Source organism: Musca domestica, unplaced genomic scaffold (assembly GCF_030504385.1).
Source record: "Musca domestica strain aabys unplaced genomic scaffold, Musca_domestica.polishedcontigs.V.1.1 38, whole genome shotgun sequence".
NCBI classification, from domain to species: Eukaryota; Metazoa; Arthropoda; class Insecta; order Diptera; family Muscidae; genus Musca; species Musca domestica.
Genome location: NW_026712324.1, coordinates 8,462,537 through 8,483,996, shown reverse-complemented (window position 1 = coordinate 8,483,996; position 21,460 = coordinate 8,462,537). Strand labels below are relative to the sequence as shown.

The following is a 21,460-nucleotide window of genomic DNA, read 5'->3' as shown; positions in this document are numbered from 1 at the left end:
AATTTATATGATCTGTTTCAGAACTGCAAGAATGTAAAAGTTTTTACTACGATAACCGATTTTCCCTTTATGATATCGAAAAAAAATCCAAAATTAGTAGATTCTTGCAGGTTCTGCAACAGAGCAAAAGTTATTCATATTTTCTCTAGAAAAAAATTTTCGATGTAAGATTTTTAATGTAATACTCATCAGTTGTGTCTTTCATTGGGGCTCTTTGTCGGGTTAATCTTTTTTATGAGGATTTGGTAACTTATGGGATTGGTAACTTAAATCCACTAAAATTCGGTAAACTGTAAAATTATTCTTAAACGCTATAATATACAAGGTGGCGCAAAAGTAATCCTCCTATAAACTGTTAGCTGCAGACCGCCAATCGCGCCTAACATACGCTCAAGCCATCCTTAATCACAAAAAAGAAGAAGATGATTTTTCATCAAAAATAATCATGAGTGATGAGGCTCATTTCCATCTTAGTGTAATAAGCAAAATTTACGCTTCTGAGGCACTGAAAATCCGCGTGTAGCCATTACACTAGCTCAAAGTCACCGTATTAAGTAATGTTTTCGCTGGAGGAGAAGTCATCGCATCTTACTGTGAATGGTGATCGCTATAAAGCAATGATCAACGACTTCTTTTTGCCGCAGCCTGATGAGTTGGGATTGGAAAACATGCGGCTCTAATAGGACGGTGCAACGGCAAACACTGCACGTGCCACAATCGATATGTTGAAGGATGCATTTCCCGGGAGCCTAATCTCCCGTTTTGGCGATTTTCACTGGCCAGCAAGATTGCCTGACCGCTCCAGACTTCTTTTTGGCGGGGCTTTTTGAAGTCGCGGGTTTATGTCAAAAAATCCTCGGACTCTTTCAGCTCTTATAGACAATATCCGTCAAGAATGGAAAATGCCATAAAAAGGGCTCAAATGACAATAAATTGAGGCGGCGGCCATTTACATGGCATCATATTCTCGACTTGATGTAAAAAGAACTAAAAGACTAAATAAAATCTAAGTTTTTCATTTTTTTTAATTACAGCCAAAAAACATCGCAAGTTTACTTTTGTAGTTATATCATCGTAGATAATTTATGTATATTATCATAGATAATTTTCAAATTTATAATACCGCTATTTCGACGACGAAAATTTTAGCCGAAAGGCTGACGACATAAACCGGTGCGTATCAAAAATGGATCGTTCTGGTTACCCCTATTTTTTAACAAATGTCTATTAACACAAAAGGTCTACAAAGGGGAGACATTCAAGGGAAATATTTTTTACAGTTCTTTTACTGAGAGTTCGCATATTATTGCCGGACAAGTTGATTCTTGCATCTTCCATCCTATGAAATTTATTTTTTTGGAATTCGACAGTGTAATAGTTACATATTTTAGAAAGAAAGTTGCAAATTCGGAATGTCTTTTTTAGTGCTTTGTTCAGACAAAATTCGTGAAATAAAAGGTAACCTTACTTCACATAATAATATCCAGGTAATAATAAATTTTGATTTTGTGCAAGGTTTTAATTTGACATTTCTTTATAAAAATATTTTCAAATACTATTTTTAAATACTCATAAAACTTGATAGAGTTTCTGATTTTTTTTTGCAGATTATTTTGTCCAATTTTACTTCATTGAAAAAGGGTCCCATTTTTTGATTTATTTATATGAAATTTATAAATGAAAATACTTTTTCACAATGGTTTTTGAAAACATATGACTACACAAGATTACCTTCTTAATTCTACCATGGATACAACAAAAAAAAACTATGTAATTTTAGTTTGTTCCTCCTCCACATTTTACTGAATTTTCATCTCTTTAAATTACATAACAAGTCATTAATCCCAATTTCGTTACAACCATAACCTAGGATTTGCTACAAAAAATAATGGCATACATTCCCCAATTATTTACTTTTTAACAGGGGATTCCATTGAGCATAAAAGTGCGTGAGTGTATTTCAGAGAGTATTTCCAACATATGCAGAGAACATCTAAGTAACTACTCTCCAGTGAGATTTGCTGATTTTCTTTTCTCTGCATATTCCCAGTCATCAAAGTATATGTGTAACATTTTTGTACATTCATTTCTACATACCCACAAACGAACATCCAACTAGATATTTATAACATTTTCTCCCCAAATCAATCGTGGTACAAAAACCGCTATGTACTCTCATCGCACTCTGTAATGGGAGGGACAGACCGCTCTGTATACTAACATTGCCATGTAAGAGTAGATATTTATACGATATTTGTATGTAATCCATCAAAGTTACACGGCCTGACAGGCAGGCAGTCAGCCAGAACATGCATGGAGAAAAGCACACATACATATCTTGTACATACATCCAAGTGTACATGAATACTTATCTTCGTAGGGGAAGAAATATAATGGCAAGAATTTATCGATTTTTATGTTATTTCATTGCATCTGTTACGACAAGGGACAATGTCTGTTCTTTTGTGGAGCACTATCTGTATTTATGACTACCCCCTCCCTCCCAATGTTTGTATCCTGACATATGTAGGTGTATACATTTTTAAGTATTTGATTAATAAATAAAACAATATTGTTAATAACACAATACTTCACTAAATATTACAACAGTAAAACACCAACAACATGTATGTTGGTATTCGAGAATATTCTCTGCAATGACTTACAGAGACAAGAACTCTTTTTTGTCTTGCTTTTTTGTCAATTGAAAATTCTGTACACCATTAAGGAATAGAAGAACAAGACATTTTGAAATAAACTTTTCGACATTTTATCAGATGAAATTTGGTTATATTACGATAAATATGTATAAAAAAATCGCATATTTACTTTTTCAACTGGCTTCTATTTTTTCACTTTCAAACCAAAGCAGTTTTTTACACAAAAATCTTGAAGATTTTTTTGCAAAAGTTTTGTGCAATGGCCGTCTGCGATTTTTTCTTTTAACAAAAACAATTTCAACAATTAGATTTCCAACTAAATTTTTACTTCTTTTTTTTAGAAAACAGAAGATTTCTTGACTCTTTTTTTCTCGGATTGCTTAACACCAAACACTTTGCTGTAGAGGATTTCTTTGATTTTCTTCTTGGCTGCTTAGCTAGACTTGGTTGTATTTTAAAGCTTTAAACTTGGAAACGTTTGAAACGACTGATTCCTTCAGAAGACCGCACAAAACTGAGCAACACCAGCAAAATTTCAGCAGTGGAGCAACGAAAAGAATTCGCAGTAGAGTAGTTCTTCATATGGAAGAATAATGAAACAACAACAACAAATAACTGCACTAAACACAGAGTCAGCCCGACCATACTGCGCAAATACCACCTTTTTCCAACAGCTATTCTCGCTCTTTCTCTTCATCTTCACATATCTTCCGGTGTGTGTATTCTTATTCTAGCTTTGAGTTTGTTGTTTTTGCTTTGCTTTCCTGTCGGCAAAGAGCCATGAGTGGTGTTGAGTGTGTGTGTTTGCCTGCGATGGAGCCATGCAAGGAGCATATTTGTTTTTTTTTTGTCAACAGTTAACATACATGTCCCACAATTTTTGCCACTGTTAACTTGACATTAAAAATATATTCACATATACAGTGGTTTCAAACACACATACAAAAGTACTAAAAATAAATTACAATTGGGGTACGGTGTTCAATCACAAACTCTGGCCCTTTTTTCCTTTACCATGAGGAAAGCTTGAAGTCCTTAAATTTTGTTAAATCAAAAGGAACTTGTGATGTGGTCACGCTTTTATGAGCCATGGTATTGCCAGATGTAATTTGCTTAGACAAATTGATTGTGTGTAGCATATCTTAAGGCTCAAGTTCTACGTGAATGTAGTGAATGTCTTCAGTTTTCCTCATGTCTCATTCGTAAACAACAGAGTACCCCGGGATTTTGCTTTCTGTTTATTTTTTTATCAAGTATTCCTTTTTGACCTTCATATTCGTTTCGTTGGGGATGTCTTTCATTTTGTTTCCCACGCGCGCATTCGCTTTGTTTTGCAACAACACAACAGGACAAAGACTCAACACAACTCAACCACAATAACAACCAACTCATCTCACCTTAATAAGGACACATGGTAGAAGAATATAGGTAGATGCATCAACGCTTGGGAACATTGACATGTCAACATTTTTTAAGGGATTTGTCAAAAATAAGTCGATTTTTATATGTTTTCTTACACGACGCAAAACGGAGTTGGTAATGATATGTATTTTTCAACAATTTTTACAAATTTCAATAATTTTCATTCACGATTTTCAATATCAAAATCGGTTTGACAGTTCATTGTCCCAACAGCTGTGACGATGCGACTACCTCTATTCTTCTACCATGCAAGGACATTGTTAGTTGTGTTCCAGTACTTTTTTAGTAGTAAAACTAGCAGAAGAGAGAACAGTTCGAAATGTCATTCTCATTTAGGTTTGCTCAAAAAATAAGGGAACGGAAAATTAGCAGAAATGCGATAAAATGTCAAAATTCAAAATTCCAAAAGTAAACAGCCTTAATCGGACTGGTGAAACCTTACTGAAAAGAGCGCCAACATTTAAAAAATGAGTATTGAAGACGATAAGTTAAAATAAATAATTTATAATAATAATTAATAATCTGATTCCTCATTTAGCCAGTCCTCTTCACTGCTGGAATCATCCAAAAGTGAATACATCAGTTGCTCCATATTTTCTCTTTTTGTTTTTTGCACGACAAATATTAGTTTTTCCTTTAGTTTTCAAGTTGATCATTTTCTTTATTGAAATGTATCAATACATTTTTCAACCTTGTTAGCCCTGCCAATTAAATGTCAAATTTACGATATGCACATTTCTGCTCGGCCAAATTCATGTAGCTAAAACAAGCAGAAATGTGCATCACTCAGCGCCATTTTTTTCTCGAGAGAGCTGCAAGTTTTGCTAGTTTTTGGAGTACGGGAACGCGTTGTAGCAGAATTAGTGCTAATTAGTACTAATTTGCAGGTTCTGGAACACAACTGTTATTAGTGGTATTGGGCACATTATTTGAACAGGAATTTGAAAAAAAAAAACAGTAAGTGAAGTAATAACAAGTTCACATGGCACGTGATTCGCTCTTTATTCGTCGTTCGACCTTGATTCCCCACACAAAAGGAAATAAAGGAATTATGGTACAATGAATAACAAATCGTTCCGTATGAACCTAATTTTGAGAGTGAACAACGCATGGTAGAAGAATATAGGTAGGAGCATCGACACAGCTGCTGGGACAATTAACAGTCAAACCTATTTTGAAATTGACAATTTTGAATGAAAAATTATTTAAATTTGTAAAAATTGTTGTTATTGCTTATTATAATAACCTTCGAAGGACGTCATATAAGGAAACATAAAAAATCAATTTATTTTTAAAGAAACAGTTAAAATTTTTGACATATCAATGTTGCCAACTGTTGATGCATCTACCTGTATTTTTCTACCATGGAACAACGTGATTGAAATTGCAATGAGATCATAGCATCGGGAGTTGACTTACCTATCCCAAGTATTTCTAAGCAACCGATACCATATAGAAAAAAAAACGGATTATCGTGGTAACATTTTTACATTATTGCAGGTTCTAAAAAACAATTTTGTTTAATTATTCTCATCATAACAATATTAAAAAAATACATCAACGCATCCTTTACTATGGATGACGCCGTTATTTCTTTGAACCAAAGAGACATAACTAGTTCATATGCTCTTTTCAATGAACCATTCAATCGGACAAGTTCGTTCGTGAACTACACAACTCTATTTTGCACGTTTCATTCAAACAAAGTATTTCTAAGCAACCGGGAACACCAAAGAAACAATTATTCCAGAAAAATCTCGACAGTAAATTTCAATAAAAAATATACATTTAAACCACACAAAAAATGGCTGGTCAAGAGGAACACTTTGATAACATTTTATTGGCCATGGCTCAAAAACATGCCGGTGGAATGCCCGATGTAAGTCGAAAAAACAAGGCGAATTTTATGCTAACATTTGCTCTAATGATTCAACTTTTTGCAGTTCCTTCGCACATTTGCCGGTTTTCTAAGACGACGCAGTGATTTCTATACAGGCGATTGGGAAAAGTTGATAATGGATATTTTACGCAAGGAAGCTGATATCGCCATGGCTGAACACAAAGAAAAAATGCGTAAGCAGGAAGAACAACGAAAACAAAAAGAGGAAAAAGAACGCAAAGAGAGGGAGGCCAGGGAAAAGGAAATGTCCCAAAGTAAGATTTGTGATATCACCGATGAGGAAGCTGCCCAAATTATCAAAGAAGAGGAAGACAAGTGAGTTACAATTTGAAGTCATTTAAAATACACAAATAATGTATCATGCTGTTTGTGGTAATTTTAAACAGGAAACGTCAAAAACTATTGGAAGAAGCTGCCGCAGCTGCTGGTGGCACTGCTCCTGTAGTTGTCGAAGAAGAAAAATCCAAACCCATTGACAAGGTTGAAGATGAAACCGAAAAATCAGAAGTTGGCAAATTATTGCCCAATGCCGGTAATGGTTGCACCTTGGATAAATATATGTGGACACAGACCCTGGGTGAAGTTGAGGTAAGTAGAAAGGTGGTTATAAATCGATACTTGTTTTGTCGTTTTTAAATTTGTCGATGTTTTAGATTATGCAAAATATATATGTATTGATGGTCATCTAATAATTCTAATACGGCCTTTTAACGCCCTTCTTTCTTGTTTGATCAAGCCTAATTGTGGAAAAAATTGAGATAAAATTCATTGCATGAGGAGTTTAAAGCATATAGATGACATATATCGTACTGCGATATTACTAATTTTCTAAAGAAATTGACTGTATTTGTTGCACTCGAAACTAATTTTAAGTGGATACCCAAACGCCATTTTGGGAATTAGCAATGTAAGAATTCTTTTGGTGTAAAATCCTATTATAACTATCGTGTGATTTCAGTTATTTTCGCCTTTTAAATCAGAGATTTTATAGAATTTTGTATTTTTTGGGTACAAAAGTTCTTTGTAAGGAATTATCAAAGGAGTTACTAGACCACCTCTAACAACTATTAATCGGAATTCGTAATAGATCAGACTTTGAGATTTTCGGTATAAAAAACATGACGTATCCATTTTACTGAATTGTGTATATGTAGGAGAATGCATCTATATCGATTATAATCGTCTATTTATCAGAAGCTTTTAGCAGTAATATTAATTTGGAAGCTTTTTAAGTCTTCTATTATAAAAAAGTTCACCAAAAGGTCTATCTACTTATCGAAGCTTCTCTTTGGCCTCCATTTATTCCAGAGTAATTTTGAATTTTTTTACCTTAAAATTTGTCCGGTAGGTTTCCCCTCAATTGGTCTCTTATATTCCTTTAATATCGTTCAAATTTTTAAAAGAACCCGTTCCTTGCCGATATCTTTAACACAGTTGGAAGAGAGCTTTTATACTACCATAAGTCTGAAAAGCCAACATATATAAAATAAATCTCGAAAGGAGGGCTCTTATTGAAATTTCTAATGTGTGCTTGTTTTACAAAAAATTATTGACATGGGTCTTCACTTTGACTGTACATATATCATGGATTACCTAAAAATGTTGCCAAGGACGAACATTCTTCTTTTTTACTGTTTTTTTTTAGGTTGTATCATTACTAAGACACCACTTTTTTAATCTAATCTAACCTTGCCTTGAGTCCTAAGACTTTATTTTATTTTCTTTCTTTCGTACTCTCTCTAGCTAAAAATTCCATTTGCTGTATCATTTAACTTGAGAGCTCGTGATTTAGTGGTAGATATTCAAAAGAAAACCCTTAAGGTTGGTCTAAAAGGTCATGAACCCGTCATCAATGGTCAACTGTGTGCTGAGGTAAAAGTTGAAGATTCATTATGGGTATTACAGGACAGCAAAACAGTACAAATAACATTGGAAAAGGTAAGTTCTCTTGATAGACAATATTTTATAATACATTTGAAATTATTTTCAATGTTTTTTTATTTAAAGGTCAACAAAATGAATTGGTGGGATCGTTTGGTAATGACAGATCCACCAATTTCAACACGTAAAATAAATCCTGAACCTTCCAAGCTGTCCGATCTGGAGGGTGAAACCCGCAGTTTGGTAGAGAAAATGATGTACGATCAAAGACAAAAAGAAATGGGTTTGCCTACCAGTGATGATCAAAAGAAAATGGAAATATTGGAACAGTAAGCTGAACAAAACTTATGTTGTTTATATGTATTTTTAATTCTTATTTTCAATTTTATTTAGATTCAAAAAACAACATCCTGAATTGGATTTCTCCAAATGTAAATTCAATTAAAACTTACTCTGCTGTATGCCTGTGAGAGTGTTGATACAGTAGTAGTAGTACAAATTATTGTCCTTATCTGCCCACTAGACAGCAACTGTCAAGGACTCTCTCAAATCTGTATTTACTGACGTAGTTTTAATATTACCCCCTCCCCCACTATTTTTATTGTGCTTACTTTGATATTAACATTTCCTGTATTTATCATCTTTTCGGTCTACTGAAGACATTTTTCCTCTTTTTAATATTAGCATTTCTTTATAATAAATATTGTGTTTTTTTTTTGTAATTTAAATATACAATTATTTTAAATAATTATATATTTTGAAAAATATATTATGAAGATGTAAGATAAGAATGAAAAGTATAGAGTTCTTTATGGATTACTTTCTATGTCTGATGTTTCTTAACCGGCATTCAACCACAATAGAATACTTTGTATTTAGACTTCCACTGATAAACCTAAATACTAAGATAGTAAGACCATTCGAACAGCCTATGACGACTGCTGTTAGTAAACCCGATTTAAAAGTAGCCTTACTGTGAATTCGATATCAAACATATTTGATCCAAAATGTGTATATTCCCATTTATGATTGATGAAAATCAAAATTTTGTTAGAAACAGCTGGGGTTTAACTCCAATATTTGATATTTAGTTGTTTTCATCAAAATGTTCAATATAATCAAGCTAAAATATCGATTTCGATGAGTGAATCAAGCATCAGAAAATCCAGCGGGAGTGGTAAAATGAAGTACTAGTAGAAAAAGTGACTTCTGAAGTGTTTTCTACTTTGGAACCGATATGATAACATTGTGGATCAAGGTTAAATTGCGCTCCTAAAATAAAGGATGTAGTTATAGTCACGTTAAAAGGCATAAGGGTTACTGGTCTGTAGATGATTACTAGTTATTTTGATCTACGGTTCGTCAGTTAATTTCTAGAAACCATATTGTTCTTGAAGTCCGATCATTGGGCAGGGTTCCCCCTATTGAAGTTCGGAAAGGATGCCAGAAAAATCGAATCGTACATATTCGTGGGGGTCTACAATAGAGCAGGGAAACTTTAAATTTAGTGGAAGCTGAAGTAGTAAAATAATTTACGACCTATCGAGAATCAACGACGGTCGGATAAAACGGCTGAAGCTAGAATATTGAAATTTTGCTCGAGAGCCAGTCTGGGTGCGTAGGCGTGTAATAAGGCTGGAAGTACTAAATCGAAAAGTACTAAATGGTACAATAGTACTTGGAAAAGTACTTGGTGTCGGTGAATGAGAGAAGCAGTTGTTTAGATATGCGTACTATAATTGTGCCAAATTATACAACATTTGTTATGAGTGAATGTATAGAGCCGGAATCCCGAAATACGATATTGAGGTCTCTGTGGGTATCTGGTGTTGATTTTGAAAATGCATGCTATAATTGTTGAAATTTGACTTGGCTGAAGTTATAGAGATAGAATTCTGAAATTAGATATTTAGATAATTGTTGGTATCTGTAATTGAGATATAATAGCGGTAATAAATTATAATTGTAATAAATGATACAAAATTTGGTAATGGGGAAGTTAAAGAACTGAAATCCTGAAATTTTTTATTAATGGCACTGTTGGGGTCTGTGGTTGAGATGTGTAGATTGTTTTGCAAATGCGTTCTATATTTGTTCGAAAAGTACTAACCGGTACTAAATTGGGTATTGAATGAATGTTCAGCGATTTTATCTACATATTTGATATTGAGGCCTCTGTTGATATTTGGAGGTTGTTTTGCAAACCGAATGTATAAAATATATCTATATAATGACGTGGAACTGCATAGGCAACTTTTGTCATAAGAAATGAAAAAATCGGTAAGTAATGTCCCTGAAATATTAAAAATACCGAATATAAGGAGGTACCATTATATGGGGGCTATACCAAAATGAGGACCTGCACAGACAATTTTCTGTCATTGGCTGTAGTATCCGTTACGAACTTCAAATACTAAATTTGAAACAATTCCTGTGAATAATGTCGCTAAAATCATCAAAATACCGAATATCGGGAGGTGCCGTTATATTGGGGTTATACGAAGGCGTGGACCTGCGCGAACAATTTTCTATCATAGGCTATAGTATCCATTACAAACTTCAAATACAGAATTTGAAACATTTCCGTTGAGTACTGTCGCTTAAATCGCCAAAATACCGAAAATAGGGGGGTGCCATTATATGGGGGCTTTACCAAAACGTGGACAAGTACATAACCCATTTTCAATACCAAAAGTCCTGCAGATATAAAATACATTTGTGTGTAATTTTTTCAATCTACTTCATTTTGTTCGTTTTCGTCAACGACACGTGCTTTTTTACCTTCCTCCTTCTTTGTAAAACAATAAAAAAAGAAATCGCAATTTTCAATTTATATATGAATTATATTTATTTTATTAAACATATCACAGGGATAAACAATTATAATTCTTTAAATTTAATAATAATATTTATCAGCTTATAATTAGTTGTTTAAAATTTATTAACAAATACATGTGGGATACATATAAATTGCACAAACAGAGCATTACTTCTTGTGATCTATATAGCAAATAACATTGCAAAATTTTGAAAAAAAAAGAACTAAAGATTTTCTTAACTGACAATTAACAAACAAATTCGTAAAGTTCACTAAAATTTATAGCTTGTTTCTAAAAATAAAATTGTAGATTTGTGAAAACATGTTGTTCGTTGTTTGAAACATTTAAAATGAAAAACTAAACTCTAAAACAAAAGGGGATTTCAGTTTTAAATAATATTAATAAAAAAAATAATAATTCTGACTCTTGATTTCGCATTTTGCACAAACGAATTATAAAAACATTTATAAAAAAAGATATTTAATGATTTTATGATAGATTGTTTTTAAATGAAATGGTAACTAATATTACAACTAAAAAATTATTAAATATTTGTATACTTAAAAGCTATGTATTAATGAATGCTGCATAATGAGAGGTGTGTGTATGTGTGTGATCTCTTGTTGTTAGCCTTAATGTTATGAATAAATGATAATTGTTTTAATTTTATTTATTGTGATTAATAGATTTGTTTGTTTTTCCTTCTCAAAAAAAAAAAGATGATCACAATTCTTTGCTTGTGTAATGTTTTAATAAAATGCTTACAAAAAGAAACATTTCACGTTTCCCTTGTCTTTTGCTAAAAGGAGGGAGACATTTTGTAATCTCTTGTATACCATTGTTTTCTCTTTCTTTACTCTTCGAATTGAGAAATGACATAGAATGCTATGAATGTGTGAGAGTTTCATTGATTTTTTTCTTTCGATAAAAATTACACATAAAATGATTGTATTATAATTAAGAAAAATAAATAACTTACAATACTAAAATATACGAATATTCAATTAACAATTTTTGTTTTTTGTAATTTTTTATATAAATATAAATTAATAATTGTTTTACTATCAGCTGCATAAACAGCTATAAATTGTTCTCTCTTAAGAGTTTTTCTTTTGATTTTTGCTCTCTTAAGAATCCACTGCCTCTCTTGAGAATTGTACTTCTTCTCTGCCATTGAACAGGAGAAGTTATTTTGAAAATGTTCTATTTGGGGGAGAGGTAAACTCTTTTATACAGCAATTTTGTGGAAATGTAGTTAACTTTGAGGCATTTCACGGGCCCGCACTGAAAAGAGGAAATGTAAATAATTTATTTAGAATTAATTAAATATATATATTTTAAAACTATGTAAATGGAAAGAAAGTCGGCAGAAGGTAATGAAAAGAAGGCAAAAGGTGGGAATAAAAAGAAGATTTTTTCTGGCATAAGAATTTGCGTTAATTAGATCTGGTGGATTAATCGTGTGTGTTTAGGAAGACCGAAGTGCTGTGAATTCAATATATATTTTTTATACCCTCCACACATACATAGTATGGAGAGAGTATTAAGCTCGTCATTCCATTTGTAACTCATCGAAGTAATAATTTTAGACTTAATGAAGTATATATATTCTTGATAGGCGTAACATTCTAAGAAAATTTAGCCCTGTCCGTCGGTCTGTTGTAATCATTGTTAATTATTAGCTTCGTATATACGTTGGGACAAATTTCATATTTAAAAATAATTGAAATAAATCTTAGAAGACAAAGTCAACAAAATTGATGTTAATTTTCTCTAAAATGTTCTCTTTTACGGACTCTTGTGCTAGCACACAGTTTTGAGCAGTGCTGCGCTAGTGTCAATACGAATTAAGATAGGAAGCTAAAATTCTGCACAGACCAGTCTTTTGTCTGCAGGCGGGTCAAATTCGAAGATAGGCTATATCGGTCCACGATATCATATAGCCCCCATATAACGGTACCCCGATAATCGGTATTTTGATGATTGTAACCAAATCTTTGAATAGAATTGTCTGGAAATCCACACAATGAGTTCTTTCTAGGTAGTTTACCCCCTGGAAGCCAATTGTTTATATAGGTCCACGATATCGTATATCCTCCATACAATGGTATCTCAATATATTCGGTATTTTGATGATTTTAGGCACATTATTTACCGGAATTGTTTCAAATTTCGTATGCAGAGTTCTTAACAGCCTGTGACATGAAATTATCTATGAAGGTACAGATCTTCGTATAGCCCCCATGTAACAATACCTCCCCATATTTCGTATTTTGACGATTTTAGCGACATTATTCACTGGAATTGTTTCATATTTGAAGTTCCTATGCGGTACTACTGTCTATGACATATAATTGTTTATGCAGGTTCAGGTCTTCGTATAGCGCCCATATATCGGTACCTCCTTATATTCGGTATTTTTACGATTTTAGGTACAATATTCATATTTAAAGGTCGTAATGGGTATTGCAGCCTGTGACAGAAAATTAAAAAAAAAAATTATGCAGGTCCAAATCTTCGTATAGGCCCCATGTAACGGTACCTCCCTAAATTCAGTATTTGGATGATTTTAACTATATTATTCACCGGATTTTTTTTAAACAAACAAACAAACGATGCCTCTTTTACGCGACATCTTTGGTGAAAGAATAATTTCGCGTAGAAGCAATTTTTATTGGCCTCCACGTTTCCTGGATTTAACCCCTCCAGACTGTTTCTGTTGTAGTTAAGTTTATGTTAATAAGCCTTGGACTATTGAGGAATTAAATTCCAATATTTGAGACGAAATTAACAACATAACACCTGAAGTTTTACGAGGGGTCATGGAAAATGTTTTGAAAAGAGCACATTGGCGGGATATCATTTTTAATAACAGATCTTAAAATTTACTTTATGTAAAAAAATATTTCTGAAATAAAAAGAAATTCACACCACTTCGATCATTCTGGACCACCCTGTATATTTATGGACGACATATCGAGAAAAATAAAAGATATATGTCTGAACTTACTTTCCAACGCGTACACCATGCCCATTATTAGCAAGAGAAATATTGTACTCATACTAATAATTAATACCGTCACTTGGCGTCCACGATCGCACAGACCCTTTTTGGTCTTCTTATTGGCACCAGCCTCTCCATTAACCATGGTGAAATGCATTGAGCTTGCTATGGACACAGTGTCCAAATCTTTGGTTTTAATAAAATTCAAATTGGGATCAATGTCGATGGCAGTGTGTTTTCCGTCCGCCATCCCCTTGCCGGCGGCAACATTATCCGGTTGATCCACATCTGCAACATATTCGCCCGAAACAGTGGCCAATTGATACTGATGATACTGGTGGTCACCAGCTCGGCTGGTGGCATGTAACAAATTTGCACTATAAACTGAGCTGGGTGCAGCAGCAGCAGCATTTGTGTGTGTGTTGCTGTTGTTGTTGTTGTGACGGGAATGTTGTTGTTTCTCTTGCTTGCGTTGAATTTCGGTCATGCGTTCTAAATTTGCTGCTGTCAACAGCAAAGAACCAGATGCCGCACTCTGTAAAAACAATAGCATTTGAGACTAAGTGACATATAGATGGCGCTGGAACTTACTCTTGTACTATTATTACTATCACTACTGCCCTGGGAGGACCTCGAACCTCTCTTATTGCCAATTATGTGAGTGCCGGCAGCACTAACAGCATGTGCATGAGAAGGAGAATGGTGATGATGATGATGATGATATGAACTCATTTCACTATTACGTCTACTGCCACCGCCGCCTGCTTGATTACTCTTCTGATGATGTCTTTGTACTGGGTGATCATCGTAATATTGTGGCATTGTTTGTTGTTGTTGTTGTGGCTGCCGATAGTGTGTGGGTGTCAGCTTTGATGTGTTCACCGATCTATGGCTGCGTTGGGTTGATGATGCCGATGACACAGCAGATGATGCGGAGGATGGTGAGAGTGAGGCTCGTGGTATGTGCCAGTAATCATTCATCTGGAAATGAAAAAGAAATAGAAAAAAAAAAACCCGAGGTAAGAAATAATGTTTTTATATTTTGAAAAAAAAAAGAGAATCGTGAAAAAATGTAGCTGCTTTGTTATTTTTAGATTAAAGGTATTAATGATATTAATTAGGAAAAATAATTAAAAAAAAAAAATAAAATAAAAAATAACAAACACAACCCCCGCAAAAAGAGACACACATTTACTTTTGCCACCGACAAACAAACCAGACGAAAATCATGGGTGTGTTTTAGTGTTTTAGCTTGTATTTTCAGCAATTCATGCTTGTAATATTATCATCGGATGTGTGTCTTTTGGTCTCCAATTTGTTGTTTCTTTATTTAAGTACCATTTTTCTTTGATTTGTGTTTTTATTTTTGTTTTTTTTTTTTTTTTGTCTCTTCCCATCTTAAAAAGATGTTGTTGATTTAAGACTTGCTTCTTAAGTTATTTGTTTATTCTCATTAAAGATGTTATTTTTTAATGTGTATAATTTAATTCTATTGAAGGTCTACCTCAATACAAGGGAAGGCGGATTGGAGTTACTTAATCAGTGAGCTGGTCTCTTGCTTTTTACTCGAAATCACAACTCTTTATCCGTGTACGTAATAAATACTTCGCACACACTTTTGAGTGCGGTTGAGGTGCTGGTAAAATTTAATAATTAAAAATAACCAGTAAAGAAAGTCCTAAAGTCGGGCGGGGCCGATTTTATGATACCCTACACCACTTTGCTAATTTAGTTGAGCTGCACATAACAAGTAAAAGTTTTTATGGGAGAATTCAATCATACACCCTATGATTATAATTATAATTTAAAATTTAAAGGACTAAATCTGTATCTTTTAAATTCGGACTTGTATTGCCCATTTGGTGCAAGATTAATTCTAAATCAGATAAAGATATATATGGGAGCTAAATCCAAATCTGAACCGATCTCGATAAAATTTGGCAAAGATATTTCTGAGCTGTATTTGATATATTTCCCTGAATATCGTTGTTACGCAGTGCATATTACGGCTGTGGGTAACAAATACAACAAATCGGATGAACAATATATATGGGAGCTATAGCTATATCTGAACCGATCTTCACCAAATTTTGCATACTACCTTCTAGACTCAATTCGGTCGTATGTGCCAAATTCCATCCCATTTGGACAAATATTAGACGTTTGGTGCACAATAAAAGGTAAATCGGATGAAGTTATATATGGGAGCTATATCCAAATCTGAACCGATCTCGATAAAATTTAGCAAAGGTATTTCTGAGCTGCATTTGATATATTTCCCCAAATATTGTTGTTACAGAGTGCATATTACGGCTGCGGAGGACAAAAATAACAAATCGGATGAACAATATATATGGGAGCTATAGCTATATCTGAACCGATTTTCATCAAATTTGGCATGCTTATTTTTAGGCCTAATATGGGTGTATATGCAAAATTCCATACAATTCGGGCTGATATTACACGTTTGGTGCACAATAAAAGGCAAATCGGACGAAGATATATATGGGAGCTATATCTAAATTTTTACCGATTATCTCCAATTTCAATAGGGTTCGTCCTTGGGCCAAACAAATGTTGTTTGGAAAATTTCATCTCAATCGGATAATAAATGCGACCTGCATTTTGTTCACAAAAATACATGGACAGACGGACGGACGGACGGACAGACGAAATAACATGCATTTCCTTTTGCCTGTTACAAACAAATGCACAAAGACATAATACCCTGATCACCTTGTGGTGTAGGGTATAAATATTCTAAAATTTCATATGTCCCAGCTGCCATAAAATATCGCATACAATAATGTGTAAGATAATAAAGGTTATTATCGACACACACAAAAAATTTGTCTTCGTATAGCCTTCATATAACGGTACCTACCGATATTCGGTACTCTGAAAATTTTAGCCACATTAATCAGCCGAATTGTTTAAAATTTTGTATTCGAAGTTTGTAGTGGGTACTACAACTATGTGCCTAAGAATTTCGTGTACAGGTCCACGTTTTCGTTTAGCCCCATATAACGGTGTCTACCGATATTCGGTATTTTGATGATTTTAGCGATTTAATTCACCCGAATTGTTTTAAGTTTCGTGTTCGAAGTTTGTAATGGGTACTACAGCCTAAGCATAAAATTTTCCTATGAAGGTCCACGTCTTCTTATGGCACCCATATATACCGATATTCGGTGTTTGGCACGGAATTGTTCAAAAAATGGTATTTGTAGTTCATAATGGGTTCTAGCTACTGTGGCGGAAAATAGTACCGAACATAGTCCACGTTTTCGTATATCCCCCACATAATGGTAACTCCGAATATTATGCATTTTGATGATTTTTGCCACATTTTTCCAAGGATTTGTCTAAAAATTGGTATTTGTAGTTCATAATGGGATCTAGCTCCGGCGACCACATAAATAAAGGAGAAGGGTTGTTACAAAGGTCTGTCGAGGCAATTTAAATGTAAGACCAGAGGGAAATAGCCGAAGGGATTAGACTGAATAAAAAACGCATAAGGACAGGAATAAATAACAGAACATTTTTAGCTATGACCGATAAGGATGAAGCCAATGGCATTTAATTGGGCGAATCAACTGACCGAAATAAATTGATAGAAAATGATTTTAAGGCAGTTGAAGACCATGGAAGAAGAACCCGATAAGAAGATACCTAGATCTGGAAGTTATGTTGGAGCAGCAGAATATAAAACTGAAAACCATCTGGAGACAGGAGCTTTGAACGAGAATACATTTTTAGTGTGGAGGAAGTAACACTCGAAGCTAAAGAGTTTTCTAAAATTGTATTTTTTGCCTTTGTCGACCAAAAATTGGCGACTCCAACAAGCTGTGGAAAAGATGCAAAATTTGATATTACATGCCCCTGCGATGATAAAAGAGAAGCTGAAAGAGGAAAATCGAATCAACTTCCCAAAATAAATTGTTAGATGATGATTGGAAGGCTAATAATAGGCTGAAAATATAGAGGTTTTAAGGCTTCAAAACTTGGTGCAGTCTTTGCTCGATAAATTTGGAAGAGACCTTCTGACCATTGAAGAAGAAGAGTCCGAGAAGAAACAGCGTTACCTGGAAAAACATGTTCTATATCTGGAAGCTAATTTAGAGAAGCAGAATAGAAATGTGGAAACCAAGAGGGAAAGAATCGAATTAACAATTAAAACATATGATAAATCTGGCAAATTATTCAGAGTATGATGTTATAGCCTTAAGCCAGGAGGATCTAGTGCCTAGTCAACCACGCTTATTGTGACCTACATTCTTTGTGGTTGCCGAATCTGTTGGGCGCCATCACAAAAGTTTCACATTTCTCAGGAGGCTTTTATAGCCTCCACCATAGTATGGAGGCTATATTAAGTTTGTCATTCCGTTTGTAACACCTCGAAATACACATTATAGACCCCACAAAGTATATAAATTCTAGATCAGCATAAAACTCTATGTCGATTTAGCGATGTCTGTCCGTATGTCGAAATTACTCTAGCTTCCGAACGAAATGAAATAGTTTGATAAAATCTTACTTAAATGTATATTATGTCTACAGGACTTTTGGTATTGAATATGGTCCAAGTAGGACCACGTTTTGGTATAGCCCCCATATAATGGTACCTCCCTATTTTCGGTATTTTGGTGATTTAAGCTACTTTATTCACCGGAATCGTTTCACATTTGGCATTTAAAGTTCGTAATGGATACTACAGCCTATGACAGAAAATTGTCTGTACAGATCCAAGTTTTGGTATAGACCCCATATAATGTCACCTCCCTACATTCGGAATTTTGATCATTTTTGCCACATTTTTCAATGGAATTGTCTAAGAATCCACGCAAGGAGTCCTCGTGAAAACTTTATCCCCTGGAAGAGAATTATCTATATAGGTCCACGATATCGAATATCCCCCATATTACAGTACCTCCCTATATTGCGTATTTTGAAAAATTGTTTCAATGGTTTTAGAATTTAAAGTTCGTAATGGATACTACAGCCTAAGATTTAAAATTGTCTGTGCAGATCCACGTTTTGGTATAACCCACATATAATGGCACCTTCTTATATTCGGTATTTTGATGATTTTACCTACATTATTCAGCGTTTTTTTTTCAAATTTCGCATTTAAATATTGTAGTGGCTTATGACAAAAGTTGCCTATGCAGGTCCACGTCGTCGTATAGACCTTAAAGTATAACGGCTACATTCGGTATTTTTAAGATTTTTACAAAATTTTCTTAATAAGTTTTATTTTTTTTTGAAAATTTCCAAATTCGTTCCAAATGGTGGGGGGGTGTTCAAAGTTCGGCCCAGCCGAACTTACAGCTTTATTACTTGTTTATTAATAGAAACCTGTTAAGTGGATTTCTATTTGAAGATGGATTTGTAACGCCCAAAAGTCATGCTTTCGTTTTTGGGGTACATTATTATTGTTCCCTAGTAGAAAGAAGTATACTTAAAATACAACATTGGAACCCCTGGTGGCAAATGGCGGAACTACGCAAAACTGTCAGATTGGGATCAGCTGCTGTCATGAGAAAACAACAATCGTTGTCCAGCCAAAAAGGTATAAAAGGAGACGCATTTCACCCAATCGGGATCAGTCTTCTGTTGATGGCTGGTAAGTCAAGTGTGATTGGGAGGAAGAAAAGGCGCGCAACCTCGGTTGAATTGAGTCTTAGTAAGCCAAACAATAAGCCTTGACTATTTGTGGTGACTGGACTGGACTGAACGCAGGGTCAAGTGAGGGTTGTAGCAATACTCCCTATTCTTCGGGCTGCGTTGACGGCGACTGAACGCAGGGTCAAGTGAGGGTTGTAGCAATACTCCCTATTCTTCGGGCTGCGTTGACGGCGACTGAACGCAGGGTCAAGTGAGGGTTGTAGCAATACTCCCTATTCTTCGGGCTGCGTTGACGGCGACTGAACGCAGGGTCAAGTGAGGGTTGTAGCAATACTCCCTATTCTTCGGGCTGCGTTGACGGCGACTGAACGCAGGGTCAAGTGAGGGTTGTAGCAATACTCCCTATTCTTCGGGCTGCGTTGACGGCGACTGAACGCAGGGTCAAGTGAGGGTTGTAGCAATACTCCCTATTCTTCGGGCTGCGTTGACGGCGACTGAACGCAGGGTCAAGTGAGGGTTGTAGCAATACTCCCTATTCTTCGGGCTGCGTTGACGGCGACTGAACGCAGGGTCAAGTGAGGGTTGTAGCAATACTCCCTATTCTTCGGGCTGCGTTGACGGCGACTGAACGCAGGGTCAAGTGAGGGTTGTAGCAATACTCCCTATTCTTCGGGCTGCGTTGACGGCGACTGAACGCAGGGTCGAGTGAGGGCTGTAGCAATACTCCCTATTCTTCGGGCTGCGTTGACGGCGACTGACGTACTCATCGGGCTGCTGCTGTGCCAAAGCTGCCGCCACCCGATTCGTCGTGCGCGTATTCATCGGGCCGCCGCTGTGCCAAGCTGCCGCCACTACTACTCGCCGCTGACGTATTCATCGGGCCGCCGCTGTGCCAAAGCCGCCGCCACCCTATTCGCCGCTCGCCTATTCATCGGGCCGCCGCTGTGCCAAAGCCGCCGCCACCCTATTCGCCGCTCGCCTATTCATCGGGCCGCCGCTGTGCCAAAGCCGCCGCCACCCTATTCGTCGCTCGCCTATTCATCGGGCCGCCGCTGTGCCAAGCTGCCGCCACTACTACTCGCCGCTGACGTATTCATCGGGCCGCCGCTGTGCCAAAGCCGCCGCCACCCTATTCGTCGCTCGCCTATTCATCGGGCCGCCGCTGTGCCAAGCTGCCGCCACTACTACTCGCCGCTGACGTATTCATCGGGCCGCCACTGTGCCAAAGCCGCCGCCACCCTATTCGTCGCTCGCCTATTCATCGGGCCGCCGCTGTGCCAAGCTGCCGCCACTACTACTCGCCGCTGACGTATTCATCGGGCCGCCGCTGTGCCACAGCCGCCGCCACCCTATTCGTCGCTCGCCTATTCATCGGGCCGCCGCTGTGCCAAGCTGCCGCCACTACTACTCGCCGCTGACGTATTCATCGGGCCGCCGCTGTGCCAAAGCCGCCGCCACCCTATTCGTCGCTCGCCTATTCATCGGGCCGCCGCTGTGCCAAGCTGCCGCCACTCTATTCGTCGCTCGCCTATTCATCGGGCCGCCGCTGTGCCAAGCTGCCACCACTGCTACCCGTTTATTAACATTTCGACTGAACTTTGTGATTTAGTGTTCTTCGTAAAAAGTTCTGAACGTGATTTTATTGTGTTTAGTGTAGTGTTTAGTGTTATTTAAGGAAATAAATTTATAACGTTTTAAGAAAATATTTTTGCTTCGCTCTCTCTCTCTTTATGTCCTAACAAATAAATTTTTGTGACGACTCTGGCCCCCGCTGAACCTACCCCAGCTTCAAAGTGAAAACACGTCGTCACAATGGCGCCCGAGCAGGGACCATAAAAGAGAGAAAGAATAAATAAATGAGTGAACAATAATTAGACAAATACAGATGAAAACCCAGTGAAAAAAAAAAACAGTTAAAAAAAAAAAAAAAAAAAAAAAAATGTCAAACGAAAAGACAATGTTGAAGGTCTCCTGGGCCTATATGCTAAAGCAAGAAGACTTGGTAACATATCTTACTGAATTCAATCTTGATCCAGTTGGAAAAGTGGACGATCTCCGAAAAAGATGGGCTAAATTTCTCCACAACGACCATGAAGCCGATGTATACAGACGGCTTATAGAGTTGCAGAACAAACATGAAAGTACC

At 36.0% G+C, this 21,460-nt stretch overlaps 3 protein-coding genes across 5 annotated transcripts in view; 1 reads left to right on the top strand and 2 right to left on the bottom strand.

Moving 5' to 3' along the window:
* Window positions 1-3,163, bottom strand: part of LOC131804054 (uncharacterized) — a 79,640-nt gene extending 76,477 nt beyond the window's left edge. Inside the window, exon 1 of the mRNA XM_059126330.1 lies at window positions 2,830-3,163. The gene's annotated coding sequence lies outside the window, so the exon portion shown is untranslated. The remainder of the gene's footprint in view (window positions 1-2,829) is intronic.
* Window positions 3,164-5,721: 2,558 nt separating this feature from the next.
* Window positions 5,722-8,660, top strand: LOC101898656 (nuclear migration protein nudC). Its single transcript, XM_005181797.4, has 6 exons — window positions 5,722-5,961; window positions 6,026-6,297; window positions 6,369-6,570; window positions 7,726-7,920; window positions 7,990-8,192; window positions 8,257-8,660. Exons 1-6 carry the CDS (start codon window positions 5,887-5,889, stop codon window positions 8,306-8,308), a joined length of 999 nt encoding a protein of 332 aa, XP_005181854.1. The 5' UTR covers window positions 5,722-5,886; the 3' UTR covers window positions 8,309-8,660.
* A 2,435-nt stretch (window positions 8,661-11,095) lies between these two features.
* LOC131800360 (dual specificity tyrosine-phosphorylation-regulated kinase 1A-like) overlaps window positions 11,096-21,460 on the bottom strand; it is a 130,287-nt gene continuing 119,922 nt past the window's right edge. For all 3 annotated transcript variants that reach the window (XM_059126334.1, XM_059126335.1, XM_059126336.1), the window contains exons 2-4: window positions 14,278-14,667; window positions 13,693-14,221; window positions 11,096-11,966 (exon numbers count right to left, since the gene is read on the bottom strand). In XM_059126334.1, coding sequence (XP_058982317.1) covers window positions 11,938-11,966; window positions 13,693-14,221; window positions 14,278-14,667 — 948 coding nt within the window. In that variant the 3' untranslated portion in view covers window positions 11,096-11,937. The remainder of the gene's footprint in view (window positions 11,967-13,692; window positions 14,222-14,277; window positions 14,668-21,460) is intronic.

Excerpts from the sequence above, each read along its gene's own strand:
- LOC101898656 (XM_005181797.4), top strand. The coding sequence starts at position 5,887 with ATGGCTGGTCAAGAGGAACACTTTGATAACATTTTATTGGCCATGGCT. Across the intron at positions 6,298-6,368 it reads ATCAAAGAAGAGGAAGACAA|GAAACGTCAAAAACTATTGG; the intron begins GTGAGTTACAAT and ends AATTTTAAACAG. Across the intron at positions 7,921-7,989 it reads TACAAATAACATTGGAAAAG|GTCAACAAAATGAATTGGTG; the intron begins GTAAGTTCTCTT and ends TTTTATTTAAAG.